Consider the following 19,907-nt stretch of genomic DNA (forward strand, 5'->3'; position numbering starts at 1 on the left):
AGAGTGCTTTCACACTGATGCGCTGCACTGGCAAAAAAAAGTCCTTCAAGCCGCTTCTTTGAGGCGCTTTAGGAGGAGTGTATATACTGCTCCTCCTAAAGCTCGCCTGCCCATTTAAATCAATGGGCAGCGCCGCCAAAGCTTTTAACCCTTTATTCGGCAAAAATCACCTCCATAATGATGGTAAATTGCCGCGATTTACCACCGACGCTCCCGCGCTGTCAACATGAAAGGGCTCTAAGGGGGCAAAGTGAAGATGAGTATGTGCTTTTGGTGAAGCCTTCGTTAAATTGAACCTAGAGCTTTGTCCTGTGTGTCACTCAACATGACAGAAAACTATCACTGTTTTAAAGAGGTTGTAAACCCTCGTGTTTTTTCACCTTAATGCATCCTTTGCATTAAAGTGAAAAAAACTTCTGACAATGACCGGCCCCACAGCCCCCCTGTTTTGCTTACCTACCTGAGCCCGTTCGGCGGAGATGCGCTCTTCCTCTCTGCCCGGGGGGTTCTCGGCTCTTGATTGGATAGATTAATAGCAGCTCAGCCATTGGCCCCCTCTGCTGTCAATCAAATACAATGATGCGGGTGCCAGGGGATGGGGTCGAGTCCAGCATTCTGTGTCTATGCACGCAAATGCTGGACTCGATAGTGCGCCCACACCAGAACCCCCAGGGAGTGCGCTTCTCCCAGGGGGTTTACCGATGCAAGCAAAAGACGCGAGCGCTGCCAGGGGACCCCAGAAGACGAGGTTCAGGGCCACACTGTGCAAAATTAATTGCACAGTGGAGGTAATTATAATATGTTTGTTATTTAAAAAAAATAAAAACAAGGGCTTAAAATCACTTTAAGCTAGCTATAGATAGTGGGGTGGGGGCTGTTGAGATATTTACTGCCAACCTTCTTTGTACATGTTTATTCTTATTTGATTTCCAATCTTACCTGGTTTTAAAATACCCATAAAACTATTTTCAAAATGATTGTCACTCTATGCTAAATTCCTGCAATGACTATCATAGCTTAAACAATAAGACAGTGGAAAGTGAAAAACTAAAGTGCAAATTCCAGATGACAAACTCAGCCAGTCAGATTTTAGCTTACTAATGCTAGATCAGTGAAATATCATATTTGTTTGCCTGTTATTCCTTAGATTCAAAAAGACTGTAATGCCGCATACACACGATCAGTTCGTTCGGACCGTTTTCATCAGACGAACCGATCGTGTGTGGGCCCCATCAGTTTTTTGTCCATCAGTCAAAAAACTAGGAACTTGTTTTAAAATGATCTGATGGTTAAAAAACCGATAGAAAAAAACGATTGTCTGTAGGTACGTCCATCGGTTAAAAACCCACGCATGCTCAGAATCAAGTCGATGCATGCTCGGAAGCATTGAACTTCTTTTTCTCAGCACGTCGTTGTGTTTTACGTCACCACATTGGACACGATCGGATTTTTAACCGATGGTGCGTAGGCACGACTGATCATCAGTCAGCTTCATCGTATATCTGATGAAAAAATCCATCAGACCGTTTTCATCAGATGAACTGATCGTTTGTACAGGGCATAAGGGCCCTTTCACACGGGCTGTCTGATCAGGTCCGCCTGTCAGTTTTTCAGGCAGACCTAATCTGACCTTGCACTCTCCCTATAGGGCAGACGGATGTCAGCGGTGACATGTCCACTGACATCCACCGATATCCGATCTGATCTTGTCTGCCAAATCCAGACAGATGGTGGTCCTATTTTCCATCTGTCTGGCGGATCGGATATGATCGGGTGAAAATCAGGTGACAGGCGGTTTGTTTTCCTCAATTTCCCCATAGAGGGGAGTGGAACTGGGTCTGTCTCCGCTCTGCACAGTGAGTGGAAGCGGACCAGTTATCCGCCTGCTCAGCTGGGATCAGCGAAGCTCTCTGCTTTCTGAAGACCTGAGTGATCAGCTGTCTTTGATTGCTCAGTGCTCAGTGTGGAGGTGGTGGGGGACAGATGCAGCATTGGATCGATGCAGTATGCACATGGGTAAGAATGGATGTTTGTTAACTTCCTTCCTTTGCATTACTGGGGTTTGTCTTACCAGGTAAACTCTAGAGTTTATTTTTTTAATCAAAAAAGTTTTATTGAAAAAAAAGAATAAACATACAGCAATTCCAGAGCAGAGTCATGACCATAGCAGAAACTAGTCAGTGTGCAAAGTCAAGATCAAGCATAGATACAGATCAGGCACACCATAGCAAGACCAGCGAGATAATTATAACCCTCATGAGTGTCATCAGAAGAACGTAACAGCACAAGGTATTCGGCCACACTCTAAAACCATTAACCATAAGGGTATAGCCATTAGAAGTCTATCCATGACCAAGTCCAATGGGCTCAGGCTTGGAATGTCCAACCATAGGCCCTACAGATTATCATACTTACGGGGACAACCTCTATGTTGATATATGTACAGTGCCTTGAAAAAGTATTCACACCCCTTGACACTTTTCTATAAAGGCCAGATTTGTGGAGTGCACGACTAGTAGTTGTCCTGTGGACAGATTCTCCCACCTGAGCTGTGGATCTCTGCAGCTCCTCCAGAGTTGCCATGGGCCTCTTGGCTGCTTCTCTGATTAATACTCTCCTTAATACTCTCCTAGCCTGTTAGTTTAGGTGGACGACCATGTCTTGGTAGGTTTGCAGTTGTGCCATACGCTTTCAATTTTCAGATATGGATTGAAAAGTGCTCCGTGAGCTGTTCAAAGCTTGGGATATATTTTTTTCATAACCTAGCCCTGCTTTAAACTTCTCCACAACTTTAACCCATGACATGTTTGGTGTGTTCCTTGGCCTTCATGATGTTGTTTGTTCTCTAAGGTTCTTCAAAGAACAGCTGTATTTATACTGAGATTAAATTACATACAGGTGGACTATATTCTTCTAATTAGGTGACTTCTGAAAGCAATTGGTTCCACTCGATTTTAGTTAGGGGTATCAGAGTAAAGGGGACTGAATACAAATGCACGCCACACTTTTCAGATATTTATTTGAAAACATTTTGAAAATCATTTATCATTTTCCCTACACTTCACAATTATGTGCCACTTTGTCCTAATGTGTCACATAAAATACCAATAAAACACATTTACGTTTTTGGTTGTAACATGATAAAATGTGGAAAATTTCAAGGGGTATGATTACTTTTTTAAGGCACTGTACTTCTCCAACCTGAGGGTTTCTCCCATAGAGCGGAATAGAGAGCTGGAAAACGGCATTGAGTGTGTTCACTACTCCCGCCCAGTATATGCGCAGTTTGGGGCAGCTCCATAACAAGTGGATTAAAGTGATTTTAAACTAATTTGCCCTTGAGTACATTTGTGCTTGTTTTGTAGACAATACATTACACATTTCTGTGGTACAGGGATTTATCTAAATGACTTAAAGTTATGGAAAATCTATTTATTTTTTCTATAAATATAAAATTTGATTGACAGCAGCGGGAGCCAATGGCGCCTCTAATGTGTTTTAACCAATCAGGATGGATGGTTGGGACACTCATGGACATCGCTGAAATGAGATGGGGCTCAGGTAAGTATTAGGGGGGCTAAGCTAAGCTGCTGCATATAAAATGCATTAAAGGGTTAGTAAAAGAAAAAAAAATGTTTCCTTTAAAATAACAAACATGTTATACTTACCTCCACTGTGCAGTTTGTTTTGCACAGAGTGGCCCCGATCCACGTCTTCTGGGGTCCCTCGTCGGCTGTCTCTGGTCCTCCCCGCAAGTACTGACCACAGTCATGCCAGAGAGCTCTCATGGTGGTGAGTAATTGCGGGTGCGCTCCCGTGATACAGCGATCACTCGGCCCCGCCCCTCGGCGCACCAAGCGTCACTGGATGTGATTGACAGCAGCGCCAGCCAATGGCTGCACTGCTCTCAATCCATCCGCTCTAGCCAATCAGCGGCCAGGCTGAGCGGCGAAGAGGATCTCGGGACCGAGCGCAGGACTTTCGAGGGGTCAGGTAATTTTAACGGGGGCTCGGGGGGGCGGCAGCATCAGATGTTTTTTCACCTTAATGCATTGATTGCATTAAGGTGAATTTTTTTTTACTTTACAATTCCTTTAACCTCCCTGGCGGTGTTCCTGAGTCTGACTCGGGGTGGAATTTTTTGGCTACAATCGGTAACCCCGAGTCAGACTCGGGCTCACCTCGCAGCATCCATAGGCAGGGTTTACTTACCTTGTCCCTGGATCCAGCGATGCCACCACGCTGTGTGAGCAAGCGGGACCTCGCTTGATTCACACAGTGCCTCTGTGTGCCGCCGATCTCCGTTCCCTGCGACGTTACGACACACACGGGGGCGGAGAACGGCGCCAAATTCAAAAACGTAAACAAACACATTACATACAGTATACTGTAATCTTATAGATTACAGTACTGTATGTAAAAAATACACACCCCCCTTGTCCCTAGTGGTCTGTCCAGTGCCCTACATGTTCTTTTACATAATAAAAACCTTTCTTTCTGCCTGCAAACTGTAGATTGTCCATAGCAACCAAAAGTGTCCCTTTAGGTCAAAAGTGATTTTAGAGCAGCTAGAAAACAGCGATAATAAATTATAATCACTTGCAGAATTGTGCGATAGCGATTTGTGGGGAAATTCGTCATAAAAAATAAAAGTAATGACAGCGACAATTCTGCAACTGAGCAAATTTCTGTGATTTTGAGTTGATTACATTATTGAATAATTTTTATTATAATTATATTATTATTTGTTATAATTATTTATAATTATTTATTATATTATAATTTATAATTTTGTTTTTAAAAAAATGTCATACCCGGGATGCCTACTAGACTCTTGTTTGGTCAGATTTAAGTGAGTTATTCCTAAGAATTACAGGCCTACAGTATAAAATGCCAAATTTCCTTGCAAATAATGGTACCGCTTTCAGCACCTTTTTTCTGAAAGAATCATACCGCCAGGGAGGTTAAGATAAAAACCCTTCTGCCTTTACAATAACTTTAATGTAGTCCATGAAGCACTGTGCAATATGTTGGTACAATTTAACTACTAAATTCACAATTACTTTTCTGTGATTGCAGATTTGTGGTTGGAAGAAGCATGACGGATAACAGGCAGGATGAGCCCAAACCATCCCACTGGGCACCAGGGCAGCTCACTGAGGCCTCTTCTCTTCCTCACGCCACAGACATGAAGGAACAAGGGGGAGCAGGAGATGGTATAGTCCACAGTTCAAATGGTATTCCCTTCCGAGAGGAAAGTGGATATGGGGAGCGGGCTCTCCAGGACTCCCATCCCACAAGCAAGGAGAATGGCATCAACGGAGAAATGCTATCTGCAGATTCAGAAACAGCAGGTATTTACACATTAAACTTACATATTTTTTTGTAAAATTTTACATTGTAACCTATGCATTTTTGCAAGTTCCGATTTGAATTTTATTTCCTTTTTTTTACTTTCCATAATTGTTTTTTTTTTTTTGTATATTGATGAATAGTAAATGATGTGTGTCAAAGAGAACTTGTCTATTTTGTCCATAGCAACCAATCAGATTCCAGCTAGCATTAAACCAGTAGAAGTCTAAACATTTTATTCATATTACCGTTGGTAACAAAAGTAATGTGAATAAAAAATAAAAATAAAAACACCTAAAAGGTGCTTACATGGTAAAAGGGAATGTATAGAGGTATGAGAATTTGGAAACAGAAGTTGCGTTGTAGGATACAACTTCTGTGTTTACAAGTGATTGTGGTAAACAGGCACTAAAGGGTCTGAGCCAAAGGTGGTGGAACTGAGTTCCACCAAGTTCCTCCTGAAAAAAAGCCCTGGTTCTGCCCACTGTAGTGACCCTGAGGAGGTATGGAGTGCTGGATTGATGATACTGAAAGGATGAATACGATTAGTTTTTGCAGGCAACACCATTTTTTCATAACATAACATAGAAATCTCAGTTTCATAGAAACATAGAAATCTCAGTTTAGTAAACAATTCGAGGACCCACAATGAAGAAGAGGTTTAAACTGGTTTAGAGGACTGGGGCTGAATCTGCTTAAAGAGGTATCTTTTCATGTCTTTAATAAAGGTTTAATGCAGCCCTTGCACTGTTCGTATATTAATAAAATAGGGGTTAGGCTTTCAAACTTAAATGATCTATCTGTTCCTATTCACACTTGACCATTTTGTAGCTTAAAGCCAAAAGCTCCAAAACACATTAAAAGTCAAATCCCATGCTTTTAAATTGTCCCTGTTCACATTTGAGCATTCAGGTGTCTGTAGGGCATGACCTGAAGCTCAAAAAAAGGTACATGAACTAGTTTTAAAGCAAAATGGGACAATTTTTAGCCCCATTGACTTTTGAGACGTTCCCATAACAAAAGTCTACAGGGCCAAAAATGCAGGCCAAAGAGAAGCTCCTTTATGACACTTCACTGTTAAAAATTCACTATAAAACTTGCAAGGATAGCCTCAAAATCCCCTACATATGTTATGCTCAAGTGTGAAGGAGACTAAGGCCTAGTACACACAATAGGATTTATCCGCGGATACGGTCCTCCGGACCGTTTCCGCGGATAAATCCTCTGAGGATTTTGATCCGATGGAGTGTACACACCATCGGATCGAAATCCGCGCCGAATTCCCATTGCGATGACGTGTCGCGCCGTCGCCACGATGATGACGCGGCGATGTGCGCGACGCTGTCATAAAAGGAATTCCACGCATGTGTTGAATCATTATGTTATATAGTAGTTTATTATTATCATTACGACGCATGCGAGGGATGGGTTCGGACGGATCGATCCGGTGAGTCTGTACAGACCACCGGATCGATCCGCTGGAGCCGATTCCAGCGGATAGATTCCTTAGCATGCTAAGAAATTTGTATCCGCTGGAAATCGGTCGGCCCAAAATAAATATCCGATGGATCGTACACACCAGCGGATCTATCCGCTGAAACCGATCCGCGGATCAATTTCAGCGGATCGATCCTCTCGTGTGTACGGGGCCTACGCGGATATATTTCGGGCCGACCGATTTCCAGCGGATAAAAATTTCTTAGCATGCTAATAAATCTATCCGCTGGAATCGGCTCCAGCGGATCGATCCGGTGGTCTGTACAGACTCACCGGATCGATCCGTCCGAACCCATCCCTCGCATGCGTCGTAATGATTCGAAGCATGCGTGGAATTCCTTATATGACAGCGTCGCGCACGTCGCCGCGTCATCATCGGGGCGACGGCGCGACACGTCATCGCGATGGGAATTCGGCGCGGATTTCGATCCGATGGTGTGTACACTCCATCGGATCAAAATTCTCAGAGGATTTATCCGCGGAAACGGTCCGGAGGACCGTATCCGCGGATAAATCCTATCGTGTGTACTAGGCATTAGACAAAAGCAGCTGAACAAACAAAGCCAAAATATGTTTACTATAAGACCATGTGCAGTTTCAAATAAAATGTGTATTGTATTAAACCACACATGGCGTTACAGTAACAATCTTTTGGGCTTGTCTGTTTAGCCACCCTTTGTCTACATAATATGGGTTACTAGCCAACATCCAACACAATCAGGATGAGTCAGTGAATATAGAATTGGATGCGGTAATCCCAGAGAGTTTTTTTTAAGGCTGTATATTGATTGTTAAATGATCTCTTACACAGTTCAGAAATTAATATGAATATTCTACTAGTAAATAAGGTGAAGAAGGGGGGTAGATGGCAGTAGTGTTGGGTGCTATTCCAGTGGCAGCTTCTAGACTTTCACCCTAGCCCCCTCTTCTTCTTCAGAGATTCTAGTTGTGCAGAGCTAGAACAGTGTATTTGTGTTTTATATCACACTTTGTAGTAAAAATAGCATTTACTGGCCACTGCTGAGCTTGTTGACTTTGTAAAGTCCCTTTTAATGTCTCCCTAGCTGCTTTCTAAAAGATTCAGCTTATTAGACTACAATTAGTTTTACGAACCTTAGCTCTCACTAAAGCTCCAACATTGCAGACATTCTTTTTTTTTTTAAGCACATGTAGTTGACCGTGGATAGATTGTTAAAATGAATCCCTAGCTAGAGGCATTAAACTGCATTGCTGAAATTCTCTGAAGTATGAAAAGGTCAGCCCTGGTGCCATTTAGATTTTGTTATGAAGTTTGGCTGGAGGGAATGTGCTATTCTAGGTGCAAATATGTTATTTTGCCATTTGGTTATTTTATACAAGATGGTGGTGCCAGTTACTGATGCATTCACAGTTAAATAAGGAATCGTGAGCTACAAACAATGCAATGCAGATGTTTTTTTTTACCACTTTTACAAACCAGTAAAGCCTACCAGCTGTTCACACACAGCTAAACTTGTATTTTGCGTCCTAAACTAAATGTGAGAATATTACAATGAATTCGTGACATGACTAAGACATAAATGTTTGAACATGTCTTAATGGCAAGTTTGGTTGACAGTAGACTACTCAATGCATTTATACTGACTAACCCACTCTCCCACTGCCCAATGCCATCCCCTTTTCACCTAAATAGTTATACTCTCTAGAGGCCAATCAGTATGAGCTCTAATTACGTGTTCATTGTGACAGCCCTCACAGTGAGCATTAGCAAAGTGTTCCATCAGGAAAAAAAGAATGCATTTATTAGTTTTTGCATTGGAACCTGCAAAGCATTGCAATCGACATTAGTGGATCGCAGGTGCAGTGCACGGGATACTTCAGATCCTGATCTTCAGTTATGGGGCTGGAGGAAGTATCAATGGACTACAAGTTCAATGACGTTACTGCACTTATACTCCATTCAGAACTATGAGTCCCTCTGTTGCAGTGGTCATTGGGCAGATTCCTGTAAATGAAGGTTGCTACTGCGTGAGCAGAGTAATGCACAGCCTCAATGAATTCAGAAAATGACAGAAGCCTTCATGGAGGAGGACCCCTGGATTCTATTAAAGTGGATGGCTGATTTAAGGGGAAGGGGGGCTGTGGACTGTGAATACGCTTAATGTTACACTATAAATTTCGATGTAGCATGAAATCTTAAGGCCCCTTTCACATTGAGGAGTTTTTCAGGCGGTACAGCGCTAAAAATAGCGCTGCTATCCCGCCTGAAAAACTCCTTCACTGCAGACTCAATGTGAAAGCCCGAGGGCTTTCACACTGAGGCGATGCGCTGGCTGGAGACAAAAAAAATCTCCTGTCAGCAGCATCTTTGGAGCGGTGAGAGGAGCGGCATGTATACCGCTCCTTCACCGCTCTTTCCCATTGAAAACAATGGGAAACCGTGGCAATACCGCCCGCAATGCGCCTCTATAGAGGCGCATTGCGGGCGGTATTAACCCTTTATCGGCCGCTAGCGGGGGTTAATACCGCACCGCTAGCGGCCCAATCCCGCGGCAATCCCGGCTGTATAGCGCCGCTATTTTTAGCGCCGTTATACCGCCACCGCAGCTCCTGCCTCAGTCTGAAAGGGGCCTAACTCATTGGATTAGGCTATAGTATGCTGTTAACAATGTTATATAGTAGTTTATTATTATTATTATTATTATTATTATTATTATTATTATTATTATTATTATAACCTTTATATTTTGGTTACAGAAATGTGTTTGATGTGTAACTGCAGTTTCATATATAGTAATTATTTGCATATTGGTGATTTGTGTTTAGTAAATACTGTACAGTAAAACCTTGATTTGCAAGCATAATTCGTTCCAGAAACATGCTTGTAATCCAAAGCAATTGTATATCAAAGCATTTTTTTACAGGGTGTAAAAGAGAGGAGAGGCACCTCTAAGTGTAGCAATAAGTTGCTAAATGTTGTACCTTCATTAAATGTAACCATATTGCTACACTAAGATCCCTTTCACTCTGAGGAGTTATTCAGGCGGTACAGCGCTAAAAATAGCGCTGCTATACCGCCTGAAAAAACTCCTGACCAGCTACCTCAATGTGAAAGCCGGCAGGAGATAAAAAAATCTTCTGCTAGCAGCATCTTTGGAGCGGTGAGAGGAGCGGTATGTATACCGCTCCTTCACCGCTCCTTCCCATTTAAAACAATGGGAAACCGCAGCAATACCGCCCGCAATGCTCCTCTGCAGAGGCGCATTGCGGGCGGTATTAACCCTTTATCGGCCGCTAGCGGGGGTTAATACCGCACCGCTAGCAGCCGAATCCTGCGGCAAATCAGACGGTATAGCGCCGCTATTTTTAGCAGCGCTATACCGCCACCGCCGCTCCCGCCCCAGTGTGAAAGGGGCCTTAGAGGCTCCTCTTTTCTTTTTTATACTCAGTTGTGACATGACGCTACTCATATATCAAGAAATCGCTTGTATATCAAGGCAAAATGTATTAAAATATTTTGCTTGTCCTACAAAATGCTCTTAAACCAAGTTACTCTCAAACCAATGTTTACTGTACTACTATTTGGTATTGTGCAGTAAAAACGAAAATATTTTCTGTGTGTAGCAAAATGTTTACGATGAGCGAAGATTATTTATGTTCAAGGGTTTATAGATTTTTCAAGAGGACAATTGGCCAGGAACTGTAAGTTGTCTCTGTTCTTGGTAACAAGCCCAAAATCTGCTTTCTTTGACTGTTGTCATGACAACCTTCCAGACAGGCTTGTTTTTAGTTTTTTTAGCTATCATGCTGCAGGACAACCTATCTCTATAGCTTATGCAGGGCAAGAACATCACTATCGTCAAAGCATGTGGAATAAAAGGAGATTGTTTTGGTAACTTTAAAGTGGAGTTCCACCCAAAAATTGAACCTCCGCTTTTCGGAGGGGGGAGCAGATACCTGTCTAATCCAGGTATTTACTCCCAGATCTCCGCAGGCTCCGTGGCAATTTAAGCCATGTCCAGCCCCTCCTCCATCCCCCCACTGTCTTCTGAGAGACACACAGGTCCCAGAAGACAGTATGGACCAGTGAGGACATGCAGCGTGACTAGTAGGGAACCAAGCTGTAAAGCCGCAAGGCTTCACTTCCTGATTCCTTTACCGAAGATGGCGGTGCCTCCACCTGAAAGCTGAGGGACAGATCGGCTTCGGGTGAGGACATCGCGGGCTCCCTGGACAGGTAAAGCCAGACAGACTTTTTCCATCGGAAATTCCGACCATGTGTATGCCCCATCGGAGTTTAGATAGAGAACATGGGCCAGATTCACAAATGAGATACGACGGCGTATCTCCTGATACGCCGTCGTATCTCTGTTTCTATCTATGCGACTGATTCATAGAATCAGTTACGCATAGATAGCCATAAGATCCGATAGGTGTAATTGTTTTACACTGTCGGATCTTAAGATGCAATACCGCGGCCGCCGCTGGGGGGAGTTTGCGTCGTAAACCAGCGTCGGGTATGCAAATTAGGAGTTACGGTGATCCCCGACGGTTTTTCGTGTTCGCTACGTCGCCGCTAGTCTAGTTTCCTGTCGCAAAGTTAGTCGTTTTTTTTGGTGCCTTAACTTTACACAGCAATCGTATTGCTGTGTAAAGTATGGCCGTCGTTCCCGCGTCGAAATTTAAAAAATAACGTTGTTTGCGTAAGCCGTCCGGGAATACGGAATTACGCTACGCGCGTCGCCGTTCAAAAAAATTACGTCACGGCGCGCAAAGCACGGCAGGAGTTAAGAAACGGAGCATGCGCAGTATGTCCGGCGCGGGAGCGCGCCTAATTTAAATTGCACACGCCCATTTAAATTGGCATGCCTTGCGCCGGAGGCCGCCGGCGTAGTTTTCATTGCAAGTACTTGGTGAATCAGGCACTTGCGATGAAAAATTGCGGCGGTGTAACGTATCTACGATACGTTACGCCGCCGCTGCCCTACGTGAATCTGGCCCCATGTTCTCTTTTACTCCGATGGAATTCTGTCGGAATTCTGATGTGAGATTGGTCGGACAAAGGTCTGATCATGTGTACGGGGCTTTAGTGTCCATATTTTAAAAGTCAGCAGCTGCAGTATTTTTGGCTGCTGACTTAAAAAAAAATATTTGGCAGGACTCTGCTTTAAATATCTCCAAAGTGCTGCAGATTGCTCACTTCCAAACATATGCACCAATCAGGTGTACAAAATGGTTCCTCACATGCAGTGAATCATGCATAAAGTACAATCCCATATTTGATGTAAAAACAAAGCATTCACCCCTACATCAGCTTTAAAATTTCCAAGGATTTTAGGAAACATTTTTTTTATATTTTTAGACATTCTGTAAGAGTAAAGCTGGCCATACCCCATACAATTTTCTAATGAAATTTTCTTTAGATTTACCTTCAACCTATCAAGGGCCTGCCTGATTGCATACAAATGGAAAGTGTTTAGGTTTGACCTCATATTATATGGTTTTGGTAAATCTAAAGGAAAGTTGTACAAGAAAAGTGTCTAATATATGGCCAGCCTAAGACATTCTGATATAGTGACATAATCGGAAGCCAGTGCACAGGTGTGAACTGGCTCTTTGGGTCATTTTAAGATACAAATGATCATAGTCAATCTAATAGTAACATAAGTTAACTTTCAAATGAAAGATGGAACTCCAGGTATAGATTTCTTTTTTGCATAGTTACATTGCTAAGCAGGGCCAATGTAACTATGCAAAAAAAAACATACATGAAATTCAGCTTGAAATAAAATGATTTTTTATTATTGTAAAACATTGTAAAACATGCAGTTAGCTCTTGGAAGGATACATTTTCCAAGAATATACTACTTATATTCACTTTTACAGCTTCCCAAAAAATATGTAATGCATCACACGCTGATCCATTTCACTTATGGGTCATTTTGAGTCTACTTTATCTAGCTAAAATTGTGAATGGAATATGCTTAGTTGTTTACATATCAAGCAAGGGGTTGTTTAAAGGGTGAATATGGGCAGGCCCATTGCAGAGAGACTTTCATCAGCTTAGGGTGATTACAGTAGCCAGTTCCATGTGGCAGATAACCCATGGCAAACAGCAAAATCTGAGTAAGTAGTTGGGGCCAAAATTAAGATTTGTTAAAAAGGGTGAGAATGGTCATTAAATATAACAGAGATATTAAGAGACTCAGAAAAATGTTTAAGGTAAAAAATGTTAGAGACTCCATCACTATACCTATTTCCAGATTATAAATAAATAGAGCTGTGTGCAATGGTGTCATTAACAAAGCACAGCATACGCTGTGGTTCTTTCCTGGAAAAACACGTTGCCTCGGGTAAACTGCACATTTTTAATTTAAAATATTTTTGTTTACTTCATATCCATGGTGCATTGGTAACAGCAGTGGGAATTGCTACATGGCATCTGGATCCTGTAGACCAGCAAGAACAGTTGCATTTTTCTCGCTTATTATACCAACAAAAGCACTATTAGGACTATTAGGACGTGTTTATTAGCTAGAAGTCACTTTCTTGCTCCTGGGCCTAATATTTATTTATAATAGATAAATTGAGGCAATTGTGTGTATGGCTGGGGGTATTAATAATGAAGTTAAGAGATGGGGCGCAGGTTCACATTTGGCTCTTTTCCCAGAGGAGTTTAGTTATGCCCCTGAGTCATAGATTGGAATATCTTTATAATTTAGGTGACAGACCAGCTTTACTATGGTTTAGTTCTACTGGTAGATGGGTGGGGAGCCCACTGTTTGGATATGAGCCATCCCAGAACCAATTAAAAACAGTTGCCATGGAAACATTTTGCACCCTGCCAGCAAAAGAGAGCCATGTTTTGACTGCACTACACTGATGATAATTATATCCTTTACACTGGCTCAGTTTTTGTATTTATAAATCAAGAGAAGAAAGGCTTCTCATGTCTCAATAAATTATATAATTTTGTGTATAAGATCAGCACTATTTCAGCTTTGTCTCCAAAATATTCTCTTAAATATAACTATTACATAAAATGTTCATTATGCATCTCTTTTTCTATGAATATATCTCTCTATGGAAAAAAATGAAATAATCTCCTACATCTGATGCCAAATTGCTGCCTCTAGGAATTGTTTTCTCTGTAAGCAGTTGTCTAATTGTTGTCTCTCCTAGCTTTACCCATTAGTGGAATACTTATGTTAATGTACATGGTAAGAGACAGGTCTATGTTTATAGCCCCAGCCAGAAAGTAGTTTCCATTTTTTAGCAGCACAGATTATTTTCATTATAACATACTGTTAAACAGAACCCATTGCAGATTGTACTATGTAAAGAAGAATTAGCTGTTTGATGAGCTTCCTAGACTTTTAGAATAGACTTAAAGGATTTGTTAATTTCTTTATACAGTTGACATCTGTTTTTACTTGGACAGATGTCAGAAAACTGATTTTATTGATAAGCAGCAAATATTAAGATCTCATAAAGGAAAGAAATGAATTGAACAAAATATTTCTATAACTACAGATTTAGTTAATGGTACTTTCTCATTTGGGTCTTAAAATACAGTAGCGTTAATAGTTCATGATGGTACCATCTTGTCTTTTCTTTTAAGATTCAATAATCCAATCACTCCAGGTTCAAAGGTTCACAGATTTCAGGACCAGTCTACGTTGGCAGCTTGTCTGTCCACATTTAGCTAACTAATGGTATCTTCGGCAATTAGCGCTGTGGCCTTAATCATTTAGGAATCTAGACTTGAGCATTAAAGGGAACCTGCCACCCATTTTACAATTTTAAAGGTAAAAGGTTCTACCTAACAGTAGACACCAAATTCAGTATATCCCAAAAGTTAATACACTCCTCACATTTTTGTAAAGATTATATTATATCTTTTCATGTGACAACACTGAAGTCTATACATCACGTTTTGCTCATCTTGCAAAACGCTCTCAAACCAAGTTACTCTCAAATCAATGTTTTACTGTACTCACTTTTGTTGTCAGTGGTTTAGACACTAATGGCTGCATGTTGAGTTATTTTGAGGGGAAAGCAAATTCACACCATTATACAAGCTGTACACTCTCTACTTTACATTGTAGCAAAGTGTAAGAAGGTGCCTCTGCCTCACTTGCATCTCCAATATAGATTAGATAAGTGGGGAATCCATTTTTTAACTTTAATTGGAGTTACATACCATTGACTGAAAACTTTAAATGAAGCTTCCAGCATACGCATGCTCAGGGACCTCTTAGTGCAAAGACAAATGCTTTTTTCCAGTGCTCATCAGAGATGCTAATTTGTAGATCAGATTCTCAGACGCTCTTGTCTCCTTTTTCTGTCATATGGAAACATCATAATGTGGTAACTTCTTCATGTTGTGTAATATAACTACCATTTTTTTCTAGCACAGAAAAATGTGATAAATGTTTTTGCATGTGGTATGTGTTGTACTTGACACAAAACTTAGGTGACAAACTTTTGTTTGTGAAATGTACTGAAGAATAAGGGATCTCTCTCACCCGGTGAGATTAAGCCTTTGCAAAAAAATGGACTCCAGTAAGACATAATGAAACTTGAAAGAATGAGGTGAAAACAAACAAGCTAAGAAGCAAAAAATGTACAGACTACTTTAAATTTGGCAGGCTATGTGTTTTTCGCTGTCTGTACCCTTCCTGTTCCTTGAACTTTGGGTGAACCCTTAGGAAAGTACAGCTTAAAAAATATCTGTACGAAGCCTTCAAGGGTAAACTGAACAACGGGCTCCGCTATTTATAGAGGACGTCCATTAGTTCAGAAGTGTCTGTCCCTTTTTCAGCATGATTAATAGTAAAAACACAATTTCCGCCGCAGTGCTTCTTTCTCTTGTCTCTTGAAATAAGCATCAAACTGGAAGATATGAAGCTTCATTGCTCTTGAGGAAATCCCTCAAGGCAGTCTGGTTATTTTAGCTAGTGTTAAGATCTGTGCACATTCATAAAGCTACATTTTCCCTATTGTTCCTTGGTGGGCCTATAATTTGAACAGCATTTATTGGCAAGATTTCAGCCAACTTGTGTACTTAATAGGTTTGCTTTACTGTAGGCAAATAGGCTGTTCACTTTGTACTTTGATTTTGCACTTCTCAAGGAAATTTTGCCTTAGCTTAACGAATGAGGTAAAGCTATGCTACTTCCATCAACCAATCATGTTCAAACAAAAAATATTATTATTTTTTTCCTTGTATGACATTTGATATTTTTTACAATGTGAATTTTCACCACACTGAGCTTTATGTAAATCTCCTTGAAATATGAAAGTTCACTTTGAAAAGTGAACATGCTCTTGCTCTTTGCTCTTTAGCAAATCAACCACAGGGGTTGATTCACTAAAACTGGAGAGGACAAAATCTGGTGCCTTTGTACATAGAATTTAATCAGATTCTAAGGTCATAAAAAAAATACAATTTCCCCAACGCCAGGAATGGCGCTAGGCTATAAGCGCTCAACCACTCATGGGACATATAAATAATGAAGTTAAAAAATAACCCATAGAAAAAACAAAGACAATGATACAGACCAAAAATGATACAGACCAAAATGCAGGGGGGGGGGGGGCTTTATGAGCAGGTAGCCCTTATAATTAGGCAAAATGAATTGATGACCAAGGGGTGCTGCTGTAAAACATAGGGATTGTAACAGCATGACCACTCTGGTGTAGTAAGTTCCAACAAGGTTTAATTACAAAGAAAAGTTAAAAATGAATAGTCACAAAAGTATAAAAACCACACACATATATATATATATGGGAGTCCATGGGAGAGGGTGTGTCTGTGGTGGAGGCACAGTCCTGAAAGGGTGCAGCTGGATGGATGAGCTGCTGCAAGCACAAAGTCCAGATCTCTGTGCCACTGACTGCTAATAGGGAAACTCTGACGGCCCAGTTAGCATGTGTAGTGCCACGGCTTCCTCGTTCACGGTGTCATTGACCGATGGATGGTAATATCCACCTGGAGTTCAGGGTCATAGGATGCATTTTGAGGGACCTTCCTCTTCCTCAGCTGACCCCAATGGGCTCCCCACTCTGTTTAAATAGCCCCCCAAAAGGGGTCCCTGGTTGTTTCCTTGGGGGGCTATTTAAACAGAGCGGGTAGTCCATTGGGTTCAGCTGAGGAAGAGGAAGGTCCCTCGAAATGCGAGGGACCTTTTTAAGAAATGCAAAATGAAAGAAAAGAAGAAACAAGTTACTCATCTCATACTTCGGCTTCCTTTCACATCCAGTAGGTGGGAGTGACTCCACTTGACCTTTGCCTGGATCCCGAGAATACAGAGGAGCTTAAATCTCACAAGATCTTGCACTGGCACTGCTGTGTGATTTGGTTTGCAGAGATTTGGCAGAATCCCGTGGGAAGGCCCAGTGACATCACCCTCTCCTAGGAAAGTTTGCTGATAGCTGCAGTGCAGGGTAATCATTTTAAAAATATTTGCATAGCAAGTTACCAAGAAAGAGTACATGTACATTTTTTTTGTTTTAGGAAATGCCTATGATACTTAACACGGTCTGGCCACATGTGGTAATTTTAAAGCATTTGTAAAACTTTTTAAAACTAAAATAATAAACATGTTATACTTACCTTCTTTGTGCAATGGTATTGCACAGAGCAGCCCGAACTTCCACTTCTGGGGTCCAACGCTGGTACTCTTCCTCTTCTGTGTATGCAACCACAGTAATGTCGCGTACACACGGTCTGAATTTCCGATGAAAAAAGTAATCGGATATTCCGACCGTGTGTATGCCCCATCGCACTTTTTCAGTCGGAAATTCCAACGGACTTAGAAAGAGAACAAATTTCTATCGGAGAATTCCATTTGTCTGTATGGAATTCTGACGGAGAAAAAAACATGCATGCTCGGAAACAATTTGACGCATTCTCGGAAGCACTGGACTTCATTTTTCTAGGCTCGTCGTAGTGTTGTACGTCATCGCGTTTTTGACGGTCGAATTTGGTGTGTCTGTGTGTATGCAAGACAGCTTGAGCAGAATTCCGTCGGAAAAAACAGTCAGAGTTTATTCCGATGGAAAAAACGGTCGTGTGTACGCGGCATTAGCCGCTTGATGTGCGGGCTCACTCCCAAGCCAGTGCTGTGTGTGTCAACAGACCCGTCAACCGCTGTCTGTGCGCACAGGGTTTTATTGGATTGAGTGAGGACTCAGGTAAGTAGAAAGAGGGGTGAGGGGGGTGATACAAACACTGGGACATTTTTTTACCATAATGCACTTTAAATTAATGAAAAACATTTGCCTGGCACAAGAAATAGCATAATAACATACATTTCTATGTCCCATTCTCACAGAACGAATGTACATGCACTTTCACTGCATGTATTGTTTTTATAAATACATACCTTAATGTTTTAATGGAGGAAGGGTTGAAAATAATATATAACTCACATTTCTGTACAAGGTCCACTTTGATATCTTTGTGAAATAAGGTAGGTGCCAGCACTAGTAGTACTTATTGCTGTAGACAATTTAAAAAATTTAGGAAATTCTGTGCAAACCAGTGGTATGGGTTTCCAGTCTGTGACCAGTGCTCCATTGTAAAAGTGAGGAGTATAGTTAAACCACCAGCTTTATTGACAGTATTTTAGTGAATCAACAGGCACTCATCTTCTCTTTCTTCCACTCTGTCCTGGGTTGAGAACACACAAGCTAAAGATGGTGAGGAAATATTATAGAATTGCTAATTAGTGAAAGTGCTGGAAGTAAAAGGCCTGTTTGAATATTTTTTTCTACTTTCTTTAGATTCTTTGTTGTGTGTATGATGTGCAGGATTGTTTGTGTTACAACCTGAATATATAGGTGTGGTGTCGTAGATGTATGTTTATGTGTGATGTGCAAGATGTATGTGCATGCTGTTTGAGGTTGCCTGTATGTACTGTTCTTGACTGTGTGTGCATGGCTTAACTGTATGAATAGGAGCTTTGCTGTAGATGATTGCATGTTAACATTATATGTGTGAGCTGCACTAGATTATATGTGTGTGGTACCTCTGGTTGATTTGTTGTACATGTATTCACTATGTAGGTTGGAAGTTTGAACTCTTCTAAACGACACCATGCTTAGCTATTTCTATGTTTTGACCAAACCAACCATTACACCCCTAAGCTACTCAAGTGTCGAATACTTGGGGGGGGGGGGTTCCAGGTCTTTAACAACCCCAGCGACCACTGTAGAGTATCTAATTGGAAGAACAAGGAAGTGACATATGTTGTTGAGGCTGGAGAGAAGAAATGTTTTTGGACAACCATTCTATAATCCCGACAATGTTATCTAGAGTTATCTTGCCTTTTGCATTGTTGATTTTAAAGAGTGATTTGCCCTCTGTGAAAATTGTCACTTATTATATTACTATTGATAATGCTATTATGTCCTGTCTTGTATCTCTAGTTTGGGGTCCCTTCCCCTCGTTGAGACTCAGTTGCATGTCTACCCTTTTCTCTCTGTGGTGCCCTTATACTTTGCTTGACCAGATTTTTTTCTTATATCAAGTTCTTAGCTTCTGATTTTAAATATTTTTTCTTTTCCTTGTTAACATTATCTCAACAATTTACCTTTGCTGTTTGTACATTGTGTGCTGTAGTTACCACTTTTTATGGACGCAGAACTGGTCTATGGCTGTATTGTTTAAACTGGCAGGGTAGAACTATTTTTTTAAATTGCCACAATTTCTAGTATTTAATAATCTTTGTCTTTAAAATGGTAGAGAAAGGATACTGGTTGGCAGTCAATGAGCTATTGGATGTTCAGTTAGAAATGTATGGCATATAATGTGCAGATATCTAAACGTTCAGCCAAAACTAAAATCCTATGTGGCATCCAGGCATATTACTAAGTCTAAATCATACCCCAATATGAGAAATGTGTTACTCTTTACTGCAGATTACAAAGGGTAGCTGCAAATGACACCTGGCAGTAATATAGTCACGGTTCATAAACCTGCAAGATAGTGGCACCTAAAAGTGTCTTATCTTTTAATGTGTTCTGAATTGCATGGTAAATTTACAACGCTTTGCAACGAATACTTTGTAACA

At 41.1% G+C, this 19,907-nt stretch overlaps 1 protein-coding gene across 18 annotated transcripts in view; it reads left to right on the forward strand.

Annotated features, from left to right (window-relative positions):
- The window catches only part of MAP2 (microtubule associated protein 2), a 272,088-nt gene that overhangs the window by 184,589 nt on the left and 67,592 nt on the right, over nucleotides 1–19,907 (forward strand). For all 18 annotated transcript variants that reach the window (XM_040357425.1, XM_040357427.1, XM_040357439.1 and 15 more), the window contains exon 4: nucleotides 5,080–5,354. In XM_040357425.1, coding sequence (XP_040213359.1) covers nucleotides 5,099–5,354 — 256 coding nt within the window. In that variant the 5' untranslated portion in view covers nucleotides 5,080–5,098. The remainder of the gene's footprint in view (nucleotides 1–5,079; nucleotides 5,355–19,907) is intronic.

This window comes from Rana temporaria, chromosome 6 (genome assembly GCF_905171775.1).
Source record: "Rana temporaria chromosome 6, aRanTem1.1, whole genome shotgun sequence".
Lineage (NCBI taxonomy): Eukaryota > Metazoa > Chordata > Amphibia > Anura > Ranidae > Rana > Rana temporaria.